Source organism: Miniopterus schreibersii (genome assembly GCF_964146895.1).
Source record: "Miniopterus schreibersii genome assembly, chromosome: X".
Lineage (NCBI taxonomy): Eukaryota > Metazoa > Chordata > Mammalia > Chiroptera > Miniopteridae > Miniopterus > Miniopterus schreibersii.
This window is the reverse complement of record NC_138104.1, coordinates 17,503,427-17,524,249: the sequence shown is the minus strand read 5'-3', so window position 1 is coordinate 17,524,249 and position 20,823 is coordinate 17,503,427. Positions and strand designations below refer to the sequence as shown.

The window sequence follows — 20,823 nt, the reverse complement described above, 5'->3', positions numbered from 1 at the left end:
TTCAGGAATGTTTTTTAAAAAGCATATGTGACAGACACTATTTGTTTAGCAAAAAGCCTAAAATATTTACTACCTGGCTCTTTACAGAAAGAATTTGAGTACCCCTGCCTTTGAAATATCTACACATACAGCCCTGATTAATGGCAGTCTTTGTGCTAGCATTCTACGAGTAGAAAACTGCTTTGGGGTCAGGTTCAAATAGAACATTTATTTGCTTTAAGACTACTAAGACATTATTGCATGGACGGCAATAGTTTGGGTACCTAATGTTTATCAGAATGCTGGGAGTAATAAAGGGCTGAAATGGAGCGTTCCATTTAAATTTTCAGTAGGCTCCATCATCTGAATTATGGAATTTTTTAGAAACATGTGTGGTAATAAATAATTCAATATTTATAGAAATTGATTCAGTCTACTTTCTGTTTATAAAATTATAATTTCAGGAAAATGGAAAAGCACCTGATGGGCAGACAATAGCAGGTGAAGTGATGGGCCCTCAGCGACCTAGATCCAACTCTGGCAGAGAACTTACTGATGAGGTATAATTATATTTTTTTGGTTCTTAAAAACATAAAATATAAAAACCATAATGGGAAGGTGAAAAAGTTCTGGAGATGGATGGTCGTGATGGTTGCACAGCAGTGTGAACATACTGGATGCCACTGAACTATACAGTTAAAAATTGTTAAAGTGGTAAATTTTATATTATGTATATTTTACTATGATTAAATCATAATATAGAAGAAAAAAATGAAAATGAAGATCATCTTAGGTTTTGTTTTTTTAATATGTTGGAATTTGCAACTCTGACTTAAACTTGTCCTTTCACACAATTTTATGCTGGAATAAATACATTGAACACAAGGCCTATATTTTATAGAAAGTGGGCTTAAAAAGAACTTGATGTTATAGATATGTATGTTTTTATGATTGTTAGATGATGTACAGTGCATACAGTCTCAATACTTTTTACCACTTAATTTTAGTATATATCTATTGGCCACTTTATTCAGAATGAAGTTTTAAAGCAAAAATCTTAGTTTTTGTTTCTTGTGAACAACATTTAAAAAAAAAATTATTGTACTTTGGAAACTAGTTTGGCAGTTTTTCAAACTATTAAACATTGAGTTACTATGACGCAGAAATTCCACTCCTATGTATACACCAAAAAGAAATGAAAACATATGTCTGCATAAAAAAATACACAAGTTCACAACAGCCAAAGTGTGGAAACAACACAAACATCCATCACTGATGAATGGGTAAATAAAATGTGGTATATCCATCCATGTGGACTGTTTTTCAGCAATTAAAAATGAAGTTCTACCTGGCCTGCGTGGTTCAGCAGTTGATCCGGGAGATCAAGGTTCGATTCCCGGTCAGGGCATATGCCTGGGTTGCAAACTCAATCCCAATGGGAGGCATGCAGGAGGCAGCCAGTTGATGATTCTCTCTCATCATTGATGTTTCTAGCTCTCTCTCTCCCTCTCCCTTCCTCTCTCTGAAATCAATAAAAACATATTTTTTTTAAAAAAAGAATTAAGTTCTGATACATGGCTACAACATGGATGAACCTTGAAAACATAGTGCTAAGTGAAAGAAGCCAATCACAAAAGACCACATACTGAATGATTGAATTTATTTGAACTGTCCAGCATAAGCAAATCCATAGACACAAAAAGTAAATTAGTGGTTGCCAGGGACTGGAAGGAGAGGGGAATAAGGTATGACCGCTAATGGGTATGGGATTTCTTTTTGGGGTAGTAGAAATGTTCTGAACTTAGATAATGGTGATGGTTGCACAACTCTGTGAATATACTAAAAATCATTGCACTATATACGCTTTAAATGAGTGTATTTTGCAGTGTGTGAATTGTATCTCACTAAAGATGTTAAAAATTATTGTGCACATTACTGAATGTACCTAGCAAGTCCTTAACTTAAATTTTTGAGGATTTTGTAGACTCAAAAATATATATCAGTTATAAGTTCTCTTGGTGTTATTTTTTTGCCTCAGGAAATTTTAGCCAGTGTAATGATTAAGAACCTCGATACTGGAGAAGAAATACCTTTGAGTCTTGCAGAAGAGAAACTGCCAACAGGTATTAATCCTCTCACTCTACACATCATGAGAAGGACTAAGGAATATGTAAGGTATGATCTAATGTTATTATTTATAATTTGCAGTATTTCAGAGTGGTGAAGATTTCTCTGTTTATGAACTATGATAGTCCCTAATTTGGTTTTATTCAACCTTTTTAAAAAATTTTTGAATTAAAATAGTTAATGTATATATTCTTAAATTTTGTTCTCTCTTAGGACTGTACAATTACTAGGGGAAAATAGTATATATCTTTAATCCCATAATATTTGGTTTCTCCTTTTTAAAAATGATTTATATTATACTAGAGATAGTATTAAAACATATTGAAGCTAAAAAGCCATGCTGGTATGAACATTTGGTCTTCTGAAACCTTGCTTAAGGATCAGAGATTTTATATATAATTTGAAGGGTCAGAAAATGGCTTTAGAGTAAGGTGATTGACTTTCCTGTGGGTTATAGGTAGATCTAAGGAATCATTTCTGTGAAAGCAAAGTTTTTTAAAGTATAATACATGATGTGCCTGGTGAGTGAGGAGGAAGATATTTACAAGTTAATTTGTCATTTCTGTGTAGCATATTTTGCCCAGCAGAAAGCCTTGTTTGTAGTGGGGTTTTCTTAAGTTCCTAAATTGCATTCATTTACATTTTGTACAATGCACCCTGCTTAAAGTTTGTATTCTTTGATCTTTCAAATCTTTAAATTCTCAGAGTCATCATTTAAATTAAACTTACATAAAGCATTTTAACAAAGTTTTTTTTACTCTGATTAGCTAATTCTACAGTAAGTATATATAGAGAGATTTTTGAGAAGTGTCAGAGAAATGGTTTCTTTTAAAAGTACTTCTTCCACTTGTAGTAATGACGCAGCACAGTCCGATGATGAAGAGAAGTTACAGTCTCAACCAACAGATACTGATGGTGGAAGGTTAAAACAGAAAACGTGAGTTACAATACATCCCTTTTCTTATTTCAAGCTTTTATTTTTTTAAAAATATGAGAACTACTATACTATTTTATATCTGTGTTCTATCTAATTTATAAGTCCATCTACCATCACTCCCTACAGCTGGCCAATGGATTATGGGGTCTTTGAGGCTGTGCTGGTCATATAGCATCTGACATATAGTAAATGATCAATAAATTTTGCATCATGCTTAATTTTTCTAACAGTAGGTACCAGAAGTGTCAGAAGAACTTGATTGTCCTTGAAGTTGCCTTTTCCCTTTCTCTTCATCTCTGCAAATCCTCTTTGTCTGTCTAAACCCAACTACTTGAGATTCTTCCCGACTTCTTTCAGTTCATAGTAAATTTCTCCCTTTTCTGAATTTCAGTGGCACCTATAGTCTATATAACTTACGTTTGCCCTTTATTTTATATTACCTTAAACTGTTTTCTGATTTTTAAAAAAAGGTAAATAGATATTAAACAACCAAACCGTATGTTACAAAAGGATTGTGATCATGCCATTCTTCTGTTTCTCCTACAAAAACCTAGCACAGTGGCAGGCATATAGATTTTGCTTGATTATACACAAGTCACATAATTGGCAATAATTCAGCCTAAAATATAAAATAAATATAAAATAATTCAGGCCCAAAACAAGTTCTCCACTTGAATCTGATCTTTCCTAGTGTGGAAAGTGTAGCAAAGAAAACTCTTGAGAATTTTTAGAAAAGGTGCATATTCACAATGCAGGTCTGTGATAACACCTTCAGATATCTGGACCTTGGCTGTCTAGCAATGACAACTATCAGGAACTGGAGAATAAGGGATTATTCAGGAGACATATAAATATCCAGGAAAGATGTTTTTTATTCCATGCATTAAAGCTCAGCATTTTTCTAAAAGAAAAGCCCCCCTCATTATTCAAAGCCATTATATTTACTTCTTACATAATTTCTAAAAATCTGGTCATCTGGTATCTGAGTTTACAACAGAATAGAAGCACCAAACTATGACAACCTGTAAGTTGACACATGAGAAGGTCAAATAATATTCTGATTACAAGAGAGGAATCAGAAAAAATGACTCTTACATAGCACAGCCAATTCATATGGCAGTAGTTTCAACTTTTCCTCATGTCATGACACATATAGAACACGGTAATATTTGCTCTGAATGCTAGAGTAAACTAATTGTTCAGAAGAGAATGGTACAGGGTCTGGCTTCCCCATGCCCTTCTCTGTTGTCTTCAAGGCTTGGAACCAATATTATGGTCCATTTGCAAACCTTTTGAAAGGCCCTAAACATATTAAAGAACAGTAATGATGGTAACTGGCCCTGTTTATTAAGGAAAGAAATGTATTGAACATTAAATTTCATTGAAGAAGGCACAAAAGTATATATTTTGGAGATGTTCTCATCCAAAATGATTAAATTATCATTTTTCTTGCTTAAAGTAGTAGTAAACCTATAGTTATCCAGAAAATATAACTTCAGAATTATAGGAACATAGACCTTATAGTGGTTTTAAAAATGATTTATCACTGTCCTGGCCAGTGTTGCTCAGTGGTTAGAGTGTCGGCCCGGGCATGGAAGGGTCTCGGGTTCGATTCCCAGTCAAGAACACGTACCTCTGTTGCAGGCTCAATCCTGGCCCTGGTCAGGGCTCGTGCAGGAGGCAACCAATCGATGTGTCTCTCTCAACATTTTTTTTTTTTATCTCTTTCTCCCTCCTTTCCTCCCTCTTTCTCTAAAAAATTAAGGGAAAAAATATCCACAGGTGAGGATTAACAAAAAAAAATGATTTATCGTCTGTGTTTTCTAACTATCAAAAGTAATACAAAAATCTGTAATATAGAAAATTAAAGTATCTCATATACTCACCCCAGAAATTATCAGAGTTAATAATTCTACATAGAATTGTTTTTCTCCCAAAAGTGGGATTATACTGTCCCTATAGATTGTCAACTTGCTTCCCCCCCCCCCCATTTTGTTCGTCAGTTTATTTTGCTCATTAGATTCCACATATTAGTGAGATCATATGGTATTTTTCTTTCTCTGACTGGCTTATTTCACTTAGCATGATCCTCTCCAGGTCCATCCATGCTGCTGCAAAGGGTAAATGCTCCTCTTTTTTACAGCTGCATAGTATTCCATTGTGTAAATTTACCATAGCTTTTTTATCCATTCATCTGCTGATGAGCACTTGGGCTGTTTCCAGATCTTGGTTATTGTAAATAATGCCGCTATAAACATAGGAGTGCATATACTCTTTCTGATTGGTGTTTTGGGATTTTTAGGATATATTCCCAGAAGTGGGATCGATCCACTGGGTCAAAAGAACTTACTTTTAAAAATATATATATCTAGTATATAATGGACATCTTTTCATATCAATACCCATAGTAAATATATTGTAATCTTTTTATCAGCCAGATATGGGAGCTTGGTGCTACAGATACAATAGTTAAGAAGACAATCATAGTCTCTGCCCTCATAGAGCTTCCAATTCAATAGGAGAAACAAACAGTGAACATGTAATTACACAGATAAATCTAACTACATTTGTAGTAACTGCTATAAAAGAAATGTATGGGGTACTGTGGGACTATATAACAGGAAAACCTGTTCTAAAGAGTCAAGGAGGGCTTTTCTGAGAGAGTTCTGTTTGGTCTGAGACCAAAAGAGGAGTAGAAATTATCTAGAGGAGGAGTGTTCCAGGCAGAAATACCAACACATGCAAAGGCCTTGAGGTAACTAAGAGCTCAGTACATTTAAAGAGCTGAGGTTTCATTTGTTTTATTGCATTCCATTGTAAGGTATACAATCACTTATTTATTCATTCCCCTGTTGGAAATTGAGTTTATCCCTACCTTTTTACCTGTTCTAAACATCTTTGTATATATAGCTTAGCAACTTTTAAAAATTCTATCCTTAATATCATGAGCTCCCATGAACTGGTAAAAATGTACCTCTGATTTATAACTTGTATTTTGGTTGTAAATATCATGTACTTTGCTTTGTTGTTTTTTATAATCTTAATATATGAAATTTGAGATGTAGATAATTTAAAAAACAATAGTGAATCCTATTTATGGAAGCTTGAAATACATACTTACATTACACTGTTTGGGAATACCTACTGGGAAAGCTCTGCCTGTGTTGCATGCAAATACCCAAACTGAAAGAGAAGGGACAAGAGGCCATCTTAGGCTACCAAAGCATTCTATTTTGTAAGTACATATGTCTTTAGTTTCTTTTTCTGGTAATGTGTGTTTTTAAGGGTGGCTTTCTAAAGCAGTTTTCTCAAAGCAATTCTCACTGCAGATTCATGGCCTCATTCCAGACCCTCCAAATCAAATCATCTGGGGATGGGTACCAGGTATCTGTGCTTTAAACGCCTCCCTCCCACCCCCTACTCGCCAACTGATTATCATTCACCATTGAAAACCAGTGTTCTAGAGTATACAGTATTGTATATTGGGGGAAGTGCCTATGTTTCCCTTGTAGCGATATTGCCTTGAATAAACAGGCTGGGCAAAAGTAGGTTTACACTTGTGAGTACATGAATCACGAGTTTATTCTTGTATTATTATTTACTAATTGCATTATTCTCCATACTAACAAGTGTAATCCTACTTTTGCCCCACCCTGTAGTCTATACAACAAGGGATTTAGAAACTCAAGGACCTACTATTTATGTAAAAAAACCCAAACATGTTCCTTGAAAATAATATGCTTTACCAGTCATAGCTAATGAGATTATCAGTGAATTGTTGAACTTTTATAGTTAGTTGAATTAATAAGAAATAATTTTGGTGTGGTTTATTTTTGTATATTTGGTAAGGACTCAACTAAAGAAGTTCCTTGGAAAATCAGTAAAGAGAGCAAAGCACCTTGCTGAGGAATATGGTGAACGTGCTGTAAATAAAGTTAAAAGTGTTAGAGATGAAGGTAAGTGAAATAGAACATTTCAACCGAATATTTGATTTGTCGTTATCTAAATTTAGCCCGTAGTTTATAAGAAGCATTCTATTTTATTGAAAGTAATAAACCTTTATAGCTAACATCTTAGCATTTCAATAAATCATCACTTAATTTTATAAGTGGGAAGAGAAATGAATTTATGCATCTTAAACATGAATTTGTACATACTTTGTGACTGGCAACCTAGAAGAGTTGAGTGTTCAAGAATTGGTTTTAAATTAGTTATGTAAGGCTATTTAGTTTTTATAAATATTTTCAAAATTACGTAAATTTTCTAATTTTACTTCCTATGCCCTCGTCGTAATGGTACTCATTTGTTTTATTTAATGAATACTTATATAATACTTATTCTGTGCCAGACACTGTTCTAAGCACTTTCACCTGTATTAACTCATTTAATCCTCATCAAGACCCTTTGAGGTAAGTAGCACTATTATCCCCATTTTATAGATGAGGATACTGAAGCACAGAAAGGTTGGGTACCTTGCCTCTGTTCACACAGTTAATAAATGACAGAACTGGATTTGGACCCAGGGAATCTGGCACTAGACTCCATGTATGCTCATAGTCAGTGTGCTATTTAGTAATAGACAAGTTTTGCTTCTCCACTGAATGAATTTTCTTGGTAAGCAGTGGATATGAAAATATGATAGTAGTTATATCTGCATAGCTGATATGATTTCTGTTGCTTTTCTACTTAGTGTTTCATACCGATCAAGATGATCCTTCATCAAGTGATGATGAAGGAATGCCATACACAAGACCAGTCAAATTCAAGGCAGCGCATGGTTTCAAAGGACCTTATGATTTTGATCAGATCAAAGTGGTGCAGGATCTTAGTGGTGAACATATGGTAAGCAACCTTTTTATTTTTCAGTATTGATTCTGTTTTCATTGAGAGAAATACTTTGGCTTCTACAAAACAGATCTCTTCTTATGTATGTAACTTTGCTAGCCTTACTCAAGAAGAGTGAATTGATGTTAATACGATTCAATGAATAGGTAACGCAGAGTCTGTCTCTGAATTATTATTCAAGAAGTGAGTTCTTGAATTAAGTAAGCACTAGTCCTATATCATTAAGAAAGCTATGTAAAAGTACCAAACTTTAAAACAGTTAAATTAGAGGGTGGTCTATCATTTTGAAAAATATTTAAAGTGTTCCCCATTATATTTTAAATAATTTACACAACTGTTTCAAAATCTCAATATATTTTGTAAAGTGACAGCTAAAACGAGGAGAGAGGTAGCGATACAAATTCTCTCTCAGAGTTAAAATGTACCAAAGTAGATATAAAGTACACAAGTTACATTGTCCCTGAAAATGCTAGGAATATAGGGAAGGAAGTAATGAACTCAAAACTGGATAAATAATACTATGGGTCCTTGATCAGGGAATGCATTTATCTATTTAAATTTTTTTACTTTATTTTTATTGTTTATACTATTACAGATGTCCCCATTGCCCCCCTTTGCCCACCTCGCCCCCCTTCCCTCTGACTATCACCACATTATTGTCTATGTCTATGGATTATGCATGTATGTTCTTTGGCTAATCCCTTCACACCTTCTTTCATCAAGGCCCCCTCCCCTCGGATAGCTGTCAGTATGTTCCATGTATCCATGCCTCTGTTTCTATTTTGTTCATCAGTTTATTTGCTTCATTAGATTCCACATATAAGTGAGATCATATGTTATTTGTCTTTCATAACTGGCTTATTTCATTTAGCATAATAATCTCCGTGTCTATTTAGATTTTAAATCTAAAGGTTGGCCTAACTGGAAAGAAACAACCACAAACATATATCAGATGGCAGCCAGATTGGAATTTAAACTTTGGTGTTAATAATCTAGATATATAAAGAACTTAATAAACTGATGAACAGAATAGATTCAGTCACATGGAAGCATATATCAGACTGGCAAATGTCAGAGGGATGGAGGAGGGCGGGTGGGTGGAGGGGGAGAGATTAACCAAACAATTTATATGCATATATGCATAACCCAAGGACACAGACAATGGTGTGAAGAGGGACTGGGGAGGGGGATGGGATGGGGTGGAATGAGTCATTGGGGAGAAAAAGGGACATCTGTAATATTTTAAACAAAAATAAACACAAAAATAATAATCTAGATATAAAATGTTTGAGTTGATTATAGCAACTTCCTTAAGGCATCTGGTGAATTTCCTTATACTTTATTGACTCTTTCATTATTTACAGTTTTAAGTAAAATCTCATAGTAGTAGGCTCCAAATGACAAATTTCTTAATATACTTGAATATTGTAGAAATTAATGTTATTCCAGTAAATGAGCTGTTGCCTCTAACTTGGATAATCTTTTAGAACTGCTTTTGTAATAGTAGTTATAACAGTATTTGTTGTAGTAGGTTTTAGCCTTTCCAATTTAAGGGTTTACATTCTTTAAACTCCCCCCCCCCCACACACACACACACACTTGCCGACTGCTTTCACTATCTATCTGGAAATTCTAGCCATATACTGTGAAACTTTGTTTCTTGGGAGAAAAACTAGAGGAGACCACACCATTCCAACACTTCTTCAAATGCCCACTACCATGAGAGTCACTGCTAAGGTGGGTCACGTTCTTCCCTCAGCCCTAGTCAGGAGTTGTTGGTGCTATGCTGAAGGCTCTGCCTCCTACTCTCCTACTCCCCCTTATGTTCAGCTAGGAAACTGAGATCCCAAACTAAGATTTGTACTTTACATTGTAGATTTCCAGCCACCTCAGAACTCCCATTTCCATTAATATATGGACAGGGTTTTGGATCTTGAAATTGTTAGTTTACATTATGGCAAACTACAACTATGTTATCTCACCTTTCTTCAAGAAGTCCTTCTTTGTGGTATTGTAGCACCACTGGACTGTTGTCTTTGAGTGGTGTTAGTAATGTGAGCATTATCTTAGTATGTATAATTTGGCATGATTTTTTAATTTTGGCTTACTGTCTCAATTTTTAAAATAACTTTGAACCTTCCTTTGTTTTCATAGGGAGCTGTTTGGACCATGAAATTTTCTCACTGTGGCCGATTACTTGCCTCAGCTGGACAAGACAATGTAGTGAGAATATGGGCTTTAAAAAATGCTTTTGACTATTTCAACAATATGCGAATGAAATACAATACTGAAGGTATTTTTCACTTACTTGTGGGCTTTAAAAACCCAAAGATACCTGGCAGTTTTACATTTTAGGCATAATGATGCCCTCTTATCTGGCAATCCTTTGCAGCAACCACTACTTTCTATAATAGCCACAAACCTAAAAGTAAAACGGAAGTCAACAGCAGAAAGCATCGAAACTCAGTGAAAAAAGCTACTATGAAGCTTTTGACTTTCAGATGTAATGCAGAGTTCATGTCATCAGCTAATGAGAACAAAATCATTTAGTTTCCCTTGGCAATCTTCATTTCTATCGGATGTTAAAATGAAATTCTGATTAATCTAGAAAAAGAATTAGAATAATATATATATACATAAATAAAGAATGATTAAGGAAACATAGCTGGAAAGTAAATGCGATTTGTTAGTTCATCAAAGGGTATGTGAAAAAAAGTTAAATGGAAAAGAAACCTCAGAACATGACATGTGTACACAATGATTACAACTATGTAAAATATTTATGTATCATGCTAAGTTACCAGAAAATGTATGTAGAATTGATGTAATTAGGAGCTTTGAGTTTGGGGATTCTTTTCTTGTAATTATTTAACTGCAATAAATTTTCTCCACAAACCCCTCCCTTCCAACCCCTCCTTCCCATCTCCAACCAACCGAAACTGGAAAACAAGAAGTTAAGGGATGGGAGAAAGGAGAATAGAGCTGGCCATGGGCAGGAGTATAGTCAAAGGAGCAATTTGAGGAACATAGAAATCTAAGAAGATCCACTAGACTTGAAAGCGAGGCCCTATGTATTTTAGGAGCCCTGTGTGTATTGCTTGCATTGTTATAATACATAATTGAAGATGATAGTGTGTTGACAATATAGTAAACAATGTTTGCTATATATTTCTTTTATTGCCCTGCCTGGAACAAAAAACTATTTTCAGTTCCCCTTGAAATTTACCCCAGCCTAGACCCTTTCTGCCCCTTAATTGTTCATCTTACTTCTTGTTATGATTGACAAGAATTTATTCACTATAAACAATGAGAATTTAACAGTACTTTATTAAATTGGGAAAATGGTGAAGCCATTTTATAAAGATTTTATGTAAAAATGATCAAAACAAATATTTTGGTGCCTAAAGAGTTAGTGCTTCACATGTATTTTTCTAGAATGTTACATTCTATGACTATTAATTAGGTGTTCCTGTGTCATTAGTTCTAATTTTGTGTGTGTGTGTGCATGTATATGTACATGCCTTTTTACAGTTATGTTCTTTTCCAGGACGTGTGTCCCCGTCACCTTCTCAGGAAAGCCTAAATTCATCAAAATCTGATACAGATACAGGGGTATGCTTGTTATTTTATAGTTACTATTGTTATGTACTATGATTTGTTTTCCACAAAGTACTTTATTGTTTTCTTTCTCTTCTTTTGTTTTTTTAAGTACCTTATTGTTTATCAGAAATTACAGTTGCATAAAAGCATTTAATTAAAATTAAAATGTGTTAGGAAAAAGAATTCTATTAGAATTGGTAAATGAAAAAGTGTGATGTTTAAAGGTTGTCAGACAGTTTATATTAACTCAGGCTACCAAACTTCTAATTTAAACTCGAATAAAACAAAATTCCCTCCCCTCTAATCCATGTTAGATATTTTTAAGAAATAATAATCGATACTTGAATAAGAGGTAATTAAGAAAAGAAAAAAGGTATTGAAATACTTTAATGTTTCCATCTTCTTGGTTTAACAAATGCTTTATCATAGTTTTAGGTCATTTAAAATATCTAAATGATTTTCATTTGGTCTCAGCTGGAAGATTAAATATAACTAATTTTAAACATGAAAAGTGGAACATTAAAACATTATTCTAAGCTGTCCCCTGTGCTTCTTGTGTATTGATCGAGGCAAGTGTGATGTAAACAAAGAGAACCTAAAATGTTCACTTGCTCAACAGTATTCTCCTGGGGTTTCGTTGGCTCTATAGTATTTGACACGAATTTTTCCCTACTTTAAACATACTCTTCTCAGCTGTCTGTGGTTCTGTCTTTCCTTATTCTTGTCTGTATCCCTGCTGCCTCTTCCTTTCCCACCCCTTAAACGTTGCTGTTTCTCAGGGTTCTGTCCTTGGCCATTCTCAATTGACTTATTCACTCGCTGCCTCCAATCCTGAACTGGCTTTAGCTCCACAATTCTCATTTCCTTTCAGTAGCTTTAGGTTTTTTAAACAAGAATGAGATCTTATTGTGCATGCTGCCCTTCTCACATAACAATATATATAGGATCTCTCCACCTACATGTTCTTCAAGCACATCGATAGTAGGTCTAAAACAACTCCCTCCACTTTTCTGAGTGCCCGGTCCATGTGCCAGATACTTTTAGATTCTGCAAAGTCAAAGGAGACATATCCTGCAGCTTCAGGGTCCTTGCTGACCAGTGAAATAGATACATCCACAGCTATAGTATTGGATCGTAATAAGCTACAGAAGGTACCACACAAGTTTAAGAGTTTGGCCTGTGAATCAGGGTGTCAGGACAAGCTGCCTGGAGGCTTTAGTGTTTGAGCTAGGTGTGAACTATATGAGAGAAGGAAGGAAAGGGTGTTTCAGGGCAGATAGCAAGTGCAAAGGCATGGAGGCTGAAACAGCATGGCTTGTTAAAAGTACTACAAAAGCCCGGCCAGCGTAACTCAGCGATTGAGCATTGACCTATGATTCAGGAGACCACAGTTCGATTCCTTGTCAGGGCACATGCCTGGGTTGCGGCTCGATCCCCAGTAGGGGCCGTGCAGGAGGCAGCCAGTCAATGACTCACTCTCATCATTGATGTTCCTGTCTCTCTCTCCCTCTCCCTCCCCCTCTCTCTCTGAAATCGATAAAGACATTGTTTTTTAAAAATGTACTACAAGAAATTCCATGTGGCAGAAGCAAAGAGTACATGGTGAGAGTTGTAGGAGAGGTAGGCAGGATTGAGATTTAAAATGGCCTTTTGTTTCAGCCAGGATATTTGAACTGTATCCTGCAAGCTACTGGGGGAGAAAGGTGCTTTGAAGGGTTTCAATCAGGAGTTTAATTAAAATGTTCAGATTTTTGTTTTAGAAAGAGCATGTGGTAGCACTATAAAGGATGAATTGGATGGGGGCTGCAGTCTAGAGACAGGGAGACCACTTAAGAGACTGTTAACCTCAGGAGAGAAATGGGAACTTCAATTACAGCAGATTATGATAGCAGTGGGTCTAGAAACCATAAAGATGAGCTGAAGTCAAGAGATGTGAAAGAAGTGGGATCTGTAGGACTTGGTGACTGACTAGTAAGTGAGTAGCCTAGGATGATTCCCAGGTGTCGGACTTGAGTAACTGGATAGACGTTAATGGTCATTCACTAATATATTTTAGTTATCTACACACAACCCTGCTTCTCTCTTTTGAATTTTCTTTAATGCTATCAACATCCATAAGTTATCTTTTTAACTCAGTCAGAAACACTCCATATACCCACATATCAAAGTAGTTACAAATTCCTATCCACCCACAAATGCCCATGGAATCTGTCCCCTCAAATCCTGTTGTCATTCACATCATCTAGGCCCTTGACACTCATGACACTCATTTAAATGTTTGTTGTAGCCTCCTAATTGGTTCTTCTGTCTCTGGTCTCTACCCAATTCATTTTCTACACTGCCACCAGCTTTTTTTTTCTTCCAAAATACAGATCTGACTATGCTATTTTGTGGTTTAAAATCTTCTGATGGCTCCTTATAATGTACAGAACAAGATCCTTCCTGATATTGCCTCATCTTACCTTTTTGACTCAGTTCTAATTTCCTAGTGCCTATGCATGCTGTTTGCCTTGTCTGAAATAGGTCTGTACCCTAAACAGTCACTTTCACATCTCTGTCCATGCTTCTTGATTTTCCAGGAATGCCCATCCTGTCCCCTTTCCCCATAGGGCAGAGCACTACTCATCCTTCAAGATTCAGCTCAAATATGTTACTTCTTTCTATTTTCCCTGAATCAAGCAGGCAAAATTGTTCCTCATTTGTCTTATAACAGTACTTCATATGTACTTTGACATTGATATGACCATGTCTTACTTGGCAGTTTGTTTCACTGGCTAATCTCTGGACTGATTTAAGGCAAAGAACTGTACTTCACAGATCTTAGTATCCTTGCCTGACCCCATGCCTAACTGTGGTAGACCTGAATCAGTGCTGAATTCCTGCTTCTGTGCCTTTATTCCTAGTCCCCTTACCTAGATGCCTGCAATCTGCTTTTTTTCTATTTCAAGCTTGCCCATTCTTCAAGGCCTGCTTCCTCCAGAAAACCTGCACTGACTAATGTAGTGGAGAAAATTTTAACTGCTTTGCTTTAGGGAAAAGGGTTTGCTTTTATTAGTTTAATTCACCATAAAGTTTCCAGTCATTGGTTACTATTAAAAACAGGGACTATTTGTACCATATTGTGTTATGCTTATTTCAACAATCCTACTTACAGATTTTTAACTACTTCCATCCATGCCCCCCCCCCCCCCAAATCCCTGTGTAAATCTCAATTTTGTTTGAACATAAAGCCTTTTAAATGCGGAGCATAGTAGTTCTCTGACACACAATGTAATGACCCCCTGGAGTACTAAAGATTTTTTTTCTGGCATAGTTGAGTATCATTTCTATCTGTTGTTTTCAGGGAAAAAGATTGTTAGAGGCTTCTTTCACTTCATTCTATTGGGACAGTTAAAAGAGGCCTCTATTCTAGTTCATATGCCTTTGGAGTTTAATATCGCTTCTTATCTTTTAACCTAGTGCTAGCTACAGTGAGGCACAGTAAGCACAATGGAGTTTAGTTTCCTGACGTGTGTTCTTTTTTCTCATGATAGTGATATGTTATATCTCTTTTGAACTACATTCTCACTCTCGCCTTCTTAGCACCCGTGTAAAATAGAATACTTGAAAGCACTTGTTGTACAGTTAGGCCTACAGAGTGACGCACACCAAATCACTCACCTCCACATTGGTCATGCCAAGCCTAGGATTCTGGCTGTTATGCTCTCTGTTTTTATTGATTTCCAAAAGTAGCTCAATAAACATAAGGCAGAAAGGAAGAGTGGCATTATGCCACTCTTTGCTCCATTATGCTGGAGACTTGTAAAATTTCTTCTTGACAATTGAAGTGGTAAATATATGGTTTACCTAAAATTAATGCTTTTTTTGGGTAAATCTAGGTTTGGTGGGCTTGATTAGTGGAACATCAGTGTGGGTGTTATAGCATTTAACTTTTGCTTAGAATTTTTGAAAGATTGTAGGGGAGGAAAAAAATTCCTCTACCTTCTTAGGTTCTGCAGCTGGTATCTACAAAATAACCTGACAAAGGACAGACTAACGGGAAATGGTATGCATATGGAGGCCTTCATAGAAAAATAGGACAGATCCCAAAAAAACAATTGAATCCAGGGGCTTATATATCATTTTAACAAAGAGCAATAAGTCTGCAGAGAAGGAAAAGACAAAGAAAAGGGGAGTTTAGGCTTTTGGGGGTGGTAAATTGTGGGAAGGTTAATATATATTAGAGAAGACTAATGGAAGATAAGGGTTATTTAGTAAAGTCCTGTTTATGCAGAGATAAGATTCAGTCTCCCCTTCCTGGCAAAGGAGAGGTGAGGGGAAGATACCTTCACAAAGGGAATTTTATGCTCTGCTTTCAGGTAGAAAGGGGGAGGATAGAGACTTTCTTGTTGCCTTCTACTCAAAATAATTCTTATGCAAAGGAGGGCATATTTGGGGGTGACATATTCTGATCCCCTTCAAGATCAATAGAATCAAAAGCTTAGAGAAGGGAGTTAACTGTAAAGGAATGAGAGGTAATTTTTGTGAAATTCTACATATGCAGTATTTTATTTAAAATATGCTTTGGCTTAGAATTGGTTTAGTCAACAATGTGTTAGGCACTGAAAATATAAAGATGCAGTGGACAATCCATGCCAAGAACTTATATGCCCAGGGGAAGACAGACATCAACAATATGTTCAAAACAGAATTAGGTATGTGTCATTTTCCCAAGAAAACCACTCCTTTGACAGTGTACTTGATGTCAGTTCATTGTTTAATACCCATGCCATCTCCTGAGTTAGAAACTGTGATCACTTTTTACTCTTTTCTCTCCCTTCAATGTCTCCTCATTTACCACATCCTGCCCACTTGATCTCAGAAACGTCTTTGGAATCTGGCCATTCCTTTCATTTCCACTGCTATAATCCAGGCTTTATCTCTTACCTGGACCATTAGAGCTCTTTTTGCAGATTCCAGTCTTTCATCCACACTGCCAGCAGAATTACTTTCCTGTAAAACAAATCTGATCATGTTACTGTCCTGTTTAAGCACTCCTTTTGGCTCTTTTTTCCCCTCTAGAATCAATGCCAAATTCCTTAACTTGACTCAGCCTTTCAGAGCTCAGCCTGACCTCAGCTCTCGTTATTTCCCACCCTTCCACCTCACAAACCTTTTGATCTGAACTACTCAGTTGTTCATTGTTGCCCCACCAAAAATGTCAGACCCTTTGTGGAATCTGTGTATTTGCATATGCTATTCCCCTTTGCCTTGGAAATTCATTTCAGATTCAGGTCTCCTCGCTAAAGTGTTCCTTGCTTCACTTAATGCATAGTTACTCACACACTCCCTCATTGTTCCCATTATGTTTTGCCCATATTTCTGTTAAAGGCACTTATTATACCATATCAATTTGTATAACAGCTAACATTTTATGTGTCCTTACTATGTGCCATGTACTTTGCTAAGCGCATTCTATGTCTTGTCTTATGTAACCTCACAGCAGTCCTGATACTGTTGTGAGATACTATTAAGAACTCTGTTTTATAGATGAAGAAAAGAAGGCTGAGATTTTAAGTAACTCCCAATTTCACATAGTTGATAGATACAGTGTCAGAATTACAACCCAGCTCTGGTTGGTCTCTAGAGCTTATGCTCTTAACCATTATGCTCCACTCGTTGGCATCTTAAGGTCTGACACTGTGTCTTCATTTAGTCCACAAATATTTATTGAATAATACTATGTATTAATCACTGCTCTCAGAATTAAGAATACAGTAGTGAGCAAAAGCAACACGAATAGCTGTTGTTATGAAGTTTAAAGTCTAGTAGTAGGAGACAGAGAAATAAGTAAATTTTGTAATATATTCAAAGGTGATCAATTTCACGGAAAAAATAAAGCAGATAAAGTGGAGATGACAGGGGCTAAATAAGGTGGACAAGCAAAGCTTCACCAAGAGGTTGTCATTTGAGCAAAATCTGAAGGAGGTGAGGGAGTGATCATGTGGCTATCTATAGAAGAGCTTTCCAGGTAGAGGGAACAGCAAGTGAAACTGCTATAAGGCAGGAGTTCTGGTGTGTTGAAGAAACAGCATTGAGGCCTGGGTAGCTGGAGCCAATGAGTGAGAGGGAGAGTCATAGAAAATGAAGTCACAGAGATGTGGATGGGGCAATCATAGCGTGTAGGCCATTGCAAGGACTTTGGCTATTGTTTTGAGAAAGATGGAAACTAATGGAGGGTTTTTGAACAGAGAATGACATAATCTGACATATTAAAAGGCTCATTCTGCATTTTAAATACTGAGATTAAGTTATAAGAAATGTCATTTATTTTGGTATCTCAAGTAACTAATACAGTATCTGGTAGACTCTAATAAATATCAAAAGGCTTATAAGTTTTCATAGCAGTCCAACTTTAGAATGACATTTTTATATAATCAGGATATTTGAATATGGATTAGATATTAGATGATACAAATTGTATTTTTAGGTGTAATAATGGCATTGTAGTTATATATAAAAGAGGGCTTATTAGAGATACATATAGAATATTTACAATACTCAGGTCTTGCTTTACATGCTCCAGCAAAAGTAAGCAAATAGATAGAAGTGGGAGGGTTGATAAAATGAGTAAAATGTTGATGATCATTAAAGCAGATGATGGATGTGTGAGGTTCATTATACTATTTACTATATTCTCTTTCTCTCTGTGTATGTTTGAAATGTCCATAATAAAGTTTTATATATATATGTAAGAAGATACTCTAAAAGTCTCAGGTTTAAACATTTTGACCAGTATATTAGGATTTTTAAAAAATCAAAGAGGGATGAAGATTAATTGTTCCAGGTTGTTCAATGAAGTGCTGTTCATATTAGCAAGAAAATTGGTAGTGTCCGAATGACCAGCATATTGGAGAATGATTAAATTATGGTGCGTTCATATGCAGCTAGTAAATGTTTTCAAGGATACAGAAAACACTCATGGTATAATAAAAAGGAAGATTGAAGATTATCAAAATGTTAGCAGATCGTGGGTGATTTTAATTTTAATTTTCCTACTTTCCAGGTTTTTTCTGAACTGTCTACACTGAGCATGCATTACTTTATAATCTGAAAAACATTAAGTATTTTGAAAAAAAAGGTAGAGTATAGGGAGAAGAAAATGGATATTTAAGGAGGAAAAAAGATATCTGGAATCACTGCTAGAGGAAACATGTTAAGGAGTTAATGAAATGTAAATGATTATTAAAGAAAAGGCCGAATTTGATGTAATTGTGCAGGCCTGTTTAGTTTTGTCTTCCAGCAGTGGTTCCTGGGCAGCAGCGAAATTAGGGGAAGTAGCTGTAGTCATGTAGGATTAGTAGTACTTGGCAAAAGGTCAGGGCATTTGTGTTGCGGTCTATCAAGGCAGTGGGCATGAAGATGTTTTTATTAACTGTAAAGTTCTAGACAAATAATATTGGTAGTTTTTAATCTGTCCCCATGCCCACTGTCCTAGTTCAAGCCCTCATTATTCTTACTTAAGTTTGCTGACTTGCTCTTCTTGCCTCCATTCTCTTTTATACAGTAGCATTCTCTTTCGAAAGCACCAGTCAGATCATGTTATTTTCAGAAACTTGTGATGTTTCCCTCCCCCTCTCCCCCCTCCCCCTCTCCCCCTCTCCCCCTCTCCCCCTCCCTCTCTCCCCCCTCCCCCTCTCCCCCTCCCTCTCTCCCCCTCTCCCCCTCCCTCTCTTCTCTCTCCACTCTCCTCTCTCTCCCCGCTTTCTCTCAAATTAATTTTTAAAAACTAAAAGAAGAAACGTCTGAACTTTTAAACCACAAATTTGAGTCTCTTTATGATCTGGTCTTACAGTACCTTTCTACCCTAATCCCCTACTATATCTCCATATATTTTATTCTCCATCCTCATCATCCTACCTACCCTTTCCTAAATATGCAAGGCTTAGCTAACACTCCATATTTTTGCTCATGCTAACGTCCTCTAAAACATTTAAGGGACAGCCTCTGAACTTGATGTTAAATGGCTTGTGTTTCTGCTTTGGTTCTGCTCTTTGCAGGTGGCTGTGTGACCTTTAATATGTTATTTTAACCCCCTTGAGCCTTGATTTTTATCTTAATCTTTCTATCTTCAAAATGTTAATACCCACCTCTTAGAGTTGTTAGGATTCATTCAGATAATGACACAAAAGCATGTTATAAACTAAATGCACGCACAAAAGAATGGCATTGTTATTCACCTACCTCGATCAGGATGCTTTTGACTTCAAATAACAGAAATCCAACTGAAAATGGCTTAAACAATGAGGAAGCAAGTCTGGAGGTAAGGTGGTTCTAGGGGTGGCTAATTCAGCAGCTCAGTAGTATCATCAGAGACAGGGTCCTCACCATCTTCCTGCTTTGCTGTTCTTTACCTGTCGTTCTCTTGGGTTGGTTTCCTTCACGGTCCTACAATGATTGCTACACTCTTAGATGTCACATGTAAACAACAATGTTTGGAGGCAGGAAAGAGAAAGGTCCCTTTTAATATGCCCTTTTTAAGAATGAGGAAATTGTTTTAGAGCCTCCCCCTACCGCCTCCCCAATAAATTTTCCCTGGCGTCTAATGGATGAAAATTAGCATGTGCTCATGCCTGAACCAGTCATCAATGGAAAAGGGAATGAGCTTGTCTTGATTAGCTTAGATGGATCATGATCACCCCCTGATGCTGGCTCCTACCTCCCCTGAAGTAACAGATGCTCAGAAAAGGACAAAGTAGGGACTCTGTTAGGGAGGGAAAATATTGTGATAGCATGATGTCTTCAGTTAATGATCCTGGTTTGTTATTTGTTAGGTCAAGGAGGTAAAGAGGTGAAAAATAGCAGATTCAGCGTAAAGGGGGGTTTGCTTTTGTTGGATCAAGATTTCAATAAAGCATTATACAAAATGATGAGAGAACAGCTAGGGCAGGAAGAGTATGAAGCTTTTGTTTTGCTAGTTTTAACATTTGTTTTTGTCTAAATAGGTATGTAGTGGAGCTGATGAAGACCCTGATGATAAAAATGCACCATTTCGACAACGGCCATTTTGCAAATATAAAGGACATACTGCTGATCTCCTTGATCTTTCATGGTCTAAAGTAGGAAATTTTTATTTGGATTGTGTATTAATTCTGTGTAATTATGACTATAGAGAATAAAAATATTTTATTCCTGTGATAATCACACTGTCAAGTATTTAAACGTTCGTATATACTTCGTGAGTGCTATGCACAAATTAACCAAACTTTTAAAAAAGACGTCACTTTAGGCTCATAAGAAAATGTTTATATTATTTAACAGTTTCTATCTGGATTTGTTTAGATACTCTACCTCTT

At 36.1% G+C, this 20,823-nt stretch overlaps 1 protein-coding gene across 1 annotated transcript in view; it reads left to right on the top strand.

Moving 5' to 3' along the window:
* WDR44 (WD repeat domain 44) overlaps positions 1–20,823 on the top strand; it is a 75,725-nt gene that overhangs the window by 42,337 nt on the left and 12,565 nt on the right. Inside the window, exons 6-13 of the mRNA XM_081125979.1 lie at positions 444–539; positions 2,018–2,154; positions 2,960–3,043; positions 6,893–6,999; positions 7,734–7,885; positions 10,043–10,181; positions 11,436–11,500; positions 20,473–20,586. Coding sequence (XP_080982105.1) covers positions 444–539; positions 2,018–2,154; positions 2,960–3,043; positions 6,893–6,999; positions 7,734–7,885; positions 10,043–10,181; positions 11,436–11,500; positions 20,473–20,586 — 894 coding nt within the window. The remainder of the gene's footprint in view (positions 1–443; positions 540–2,017; positions 2,155–2,959; positions 3,044–6,892; positions 7,000–7,733; positions 7,886–10,042; positions 10,182–11,435; positions 11,501–20,472; positions 20,587–20,823) is intronic.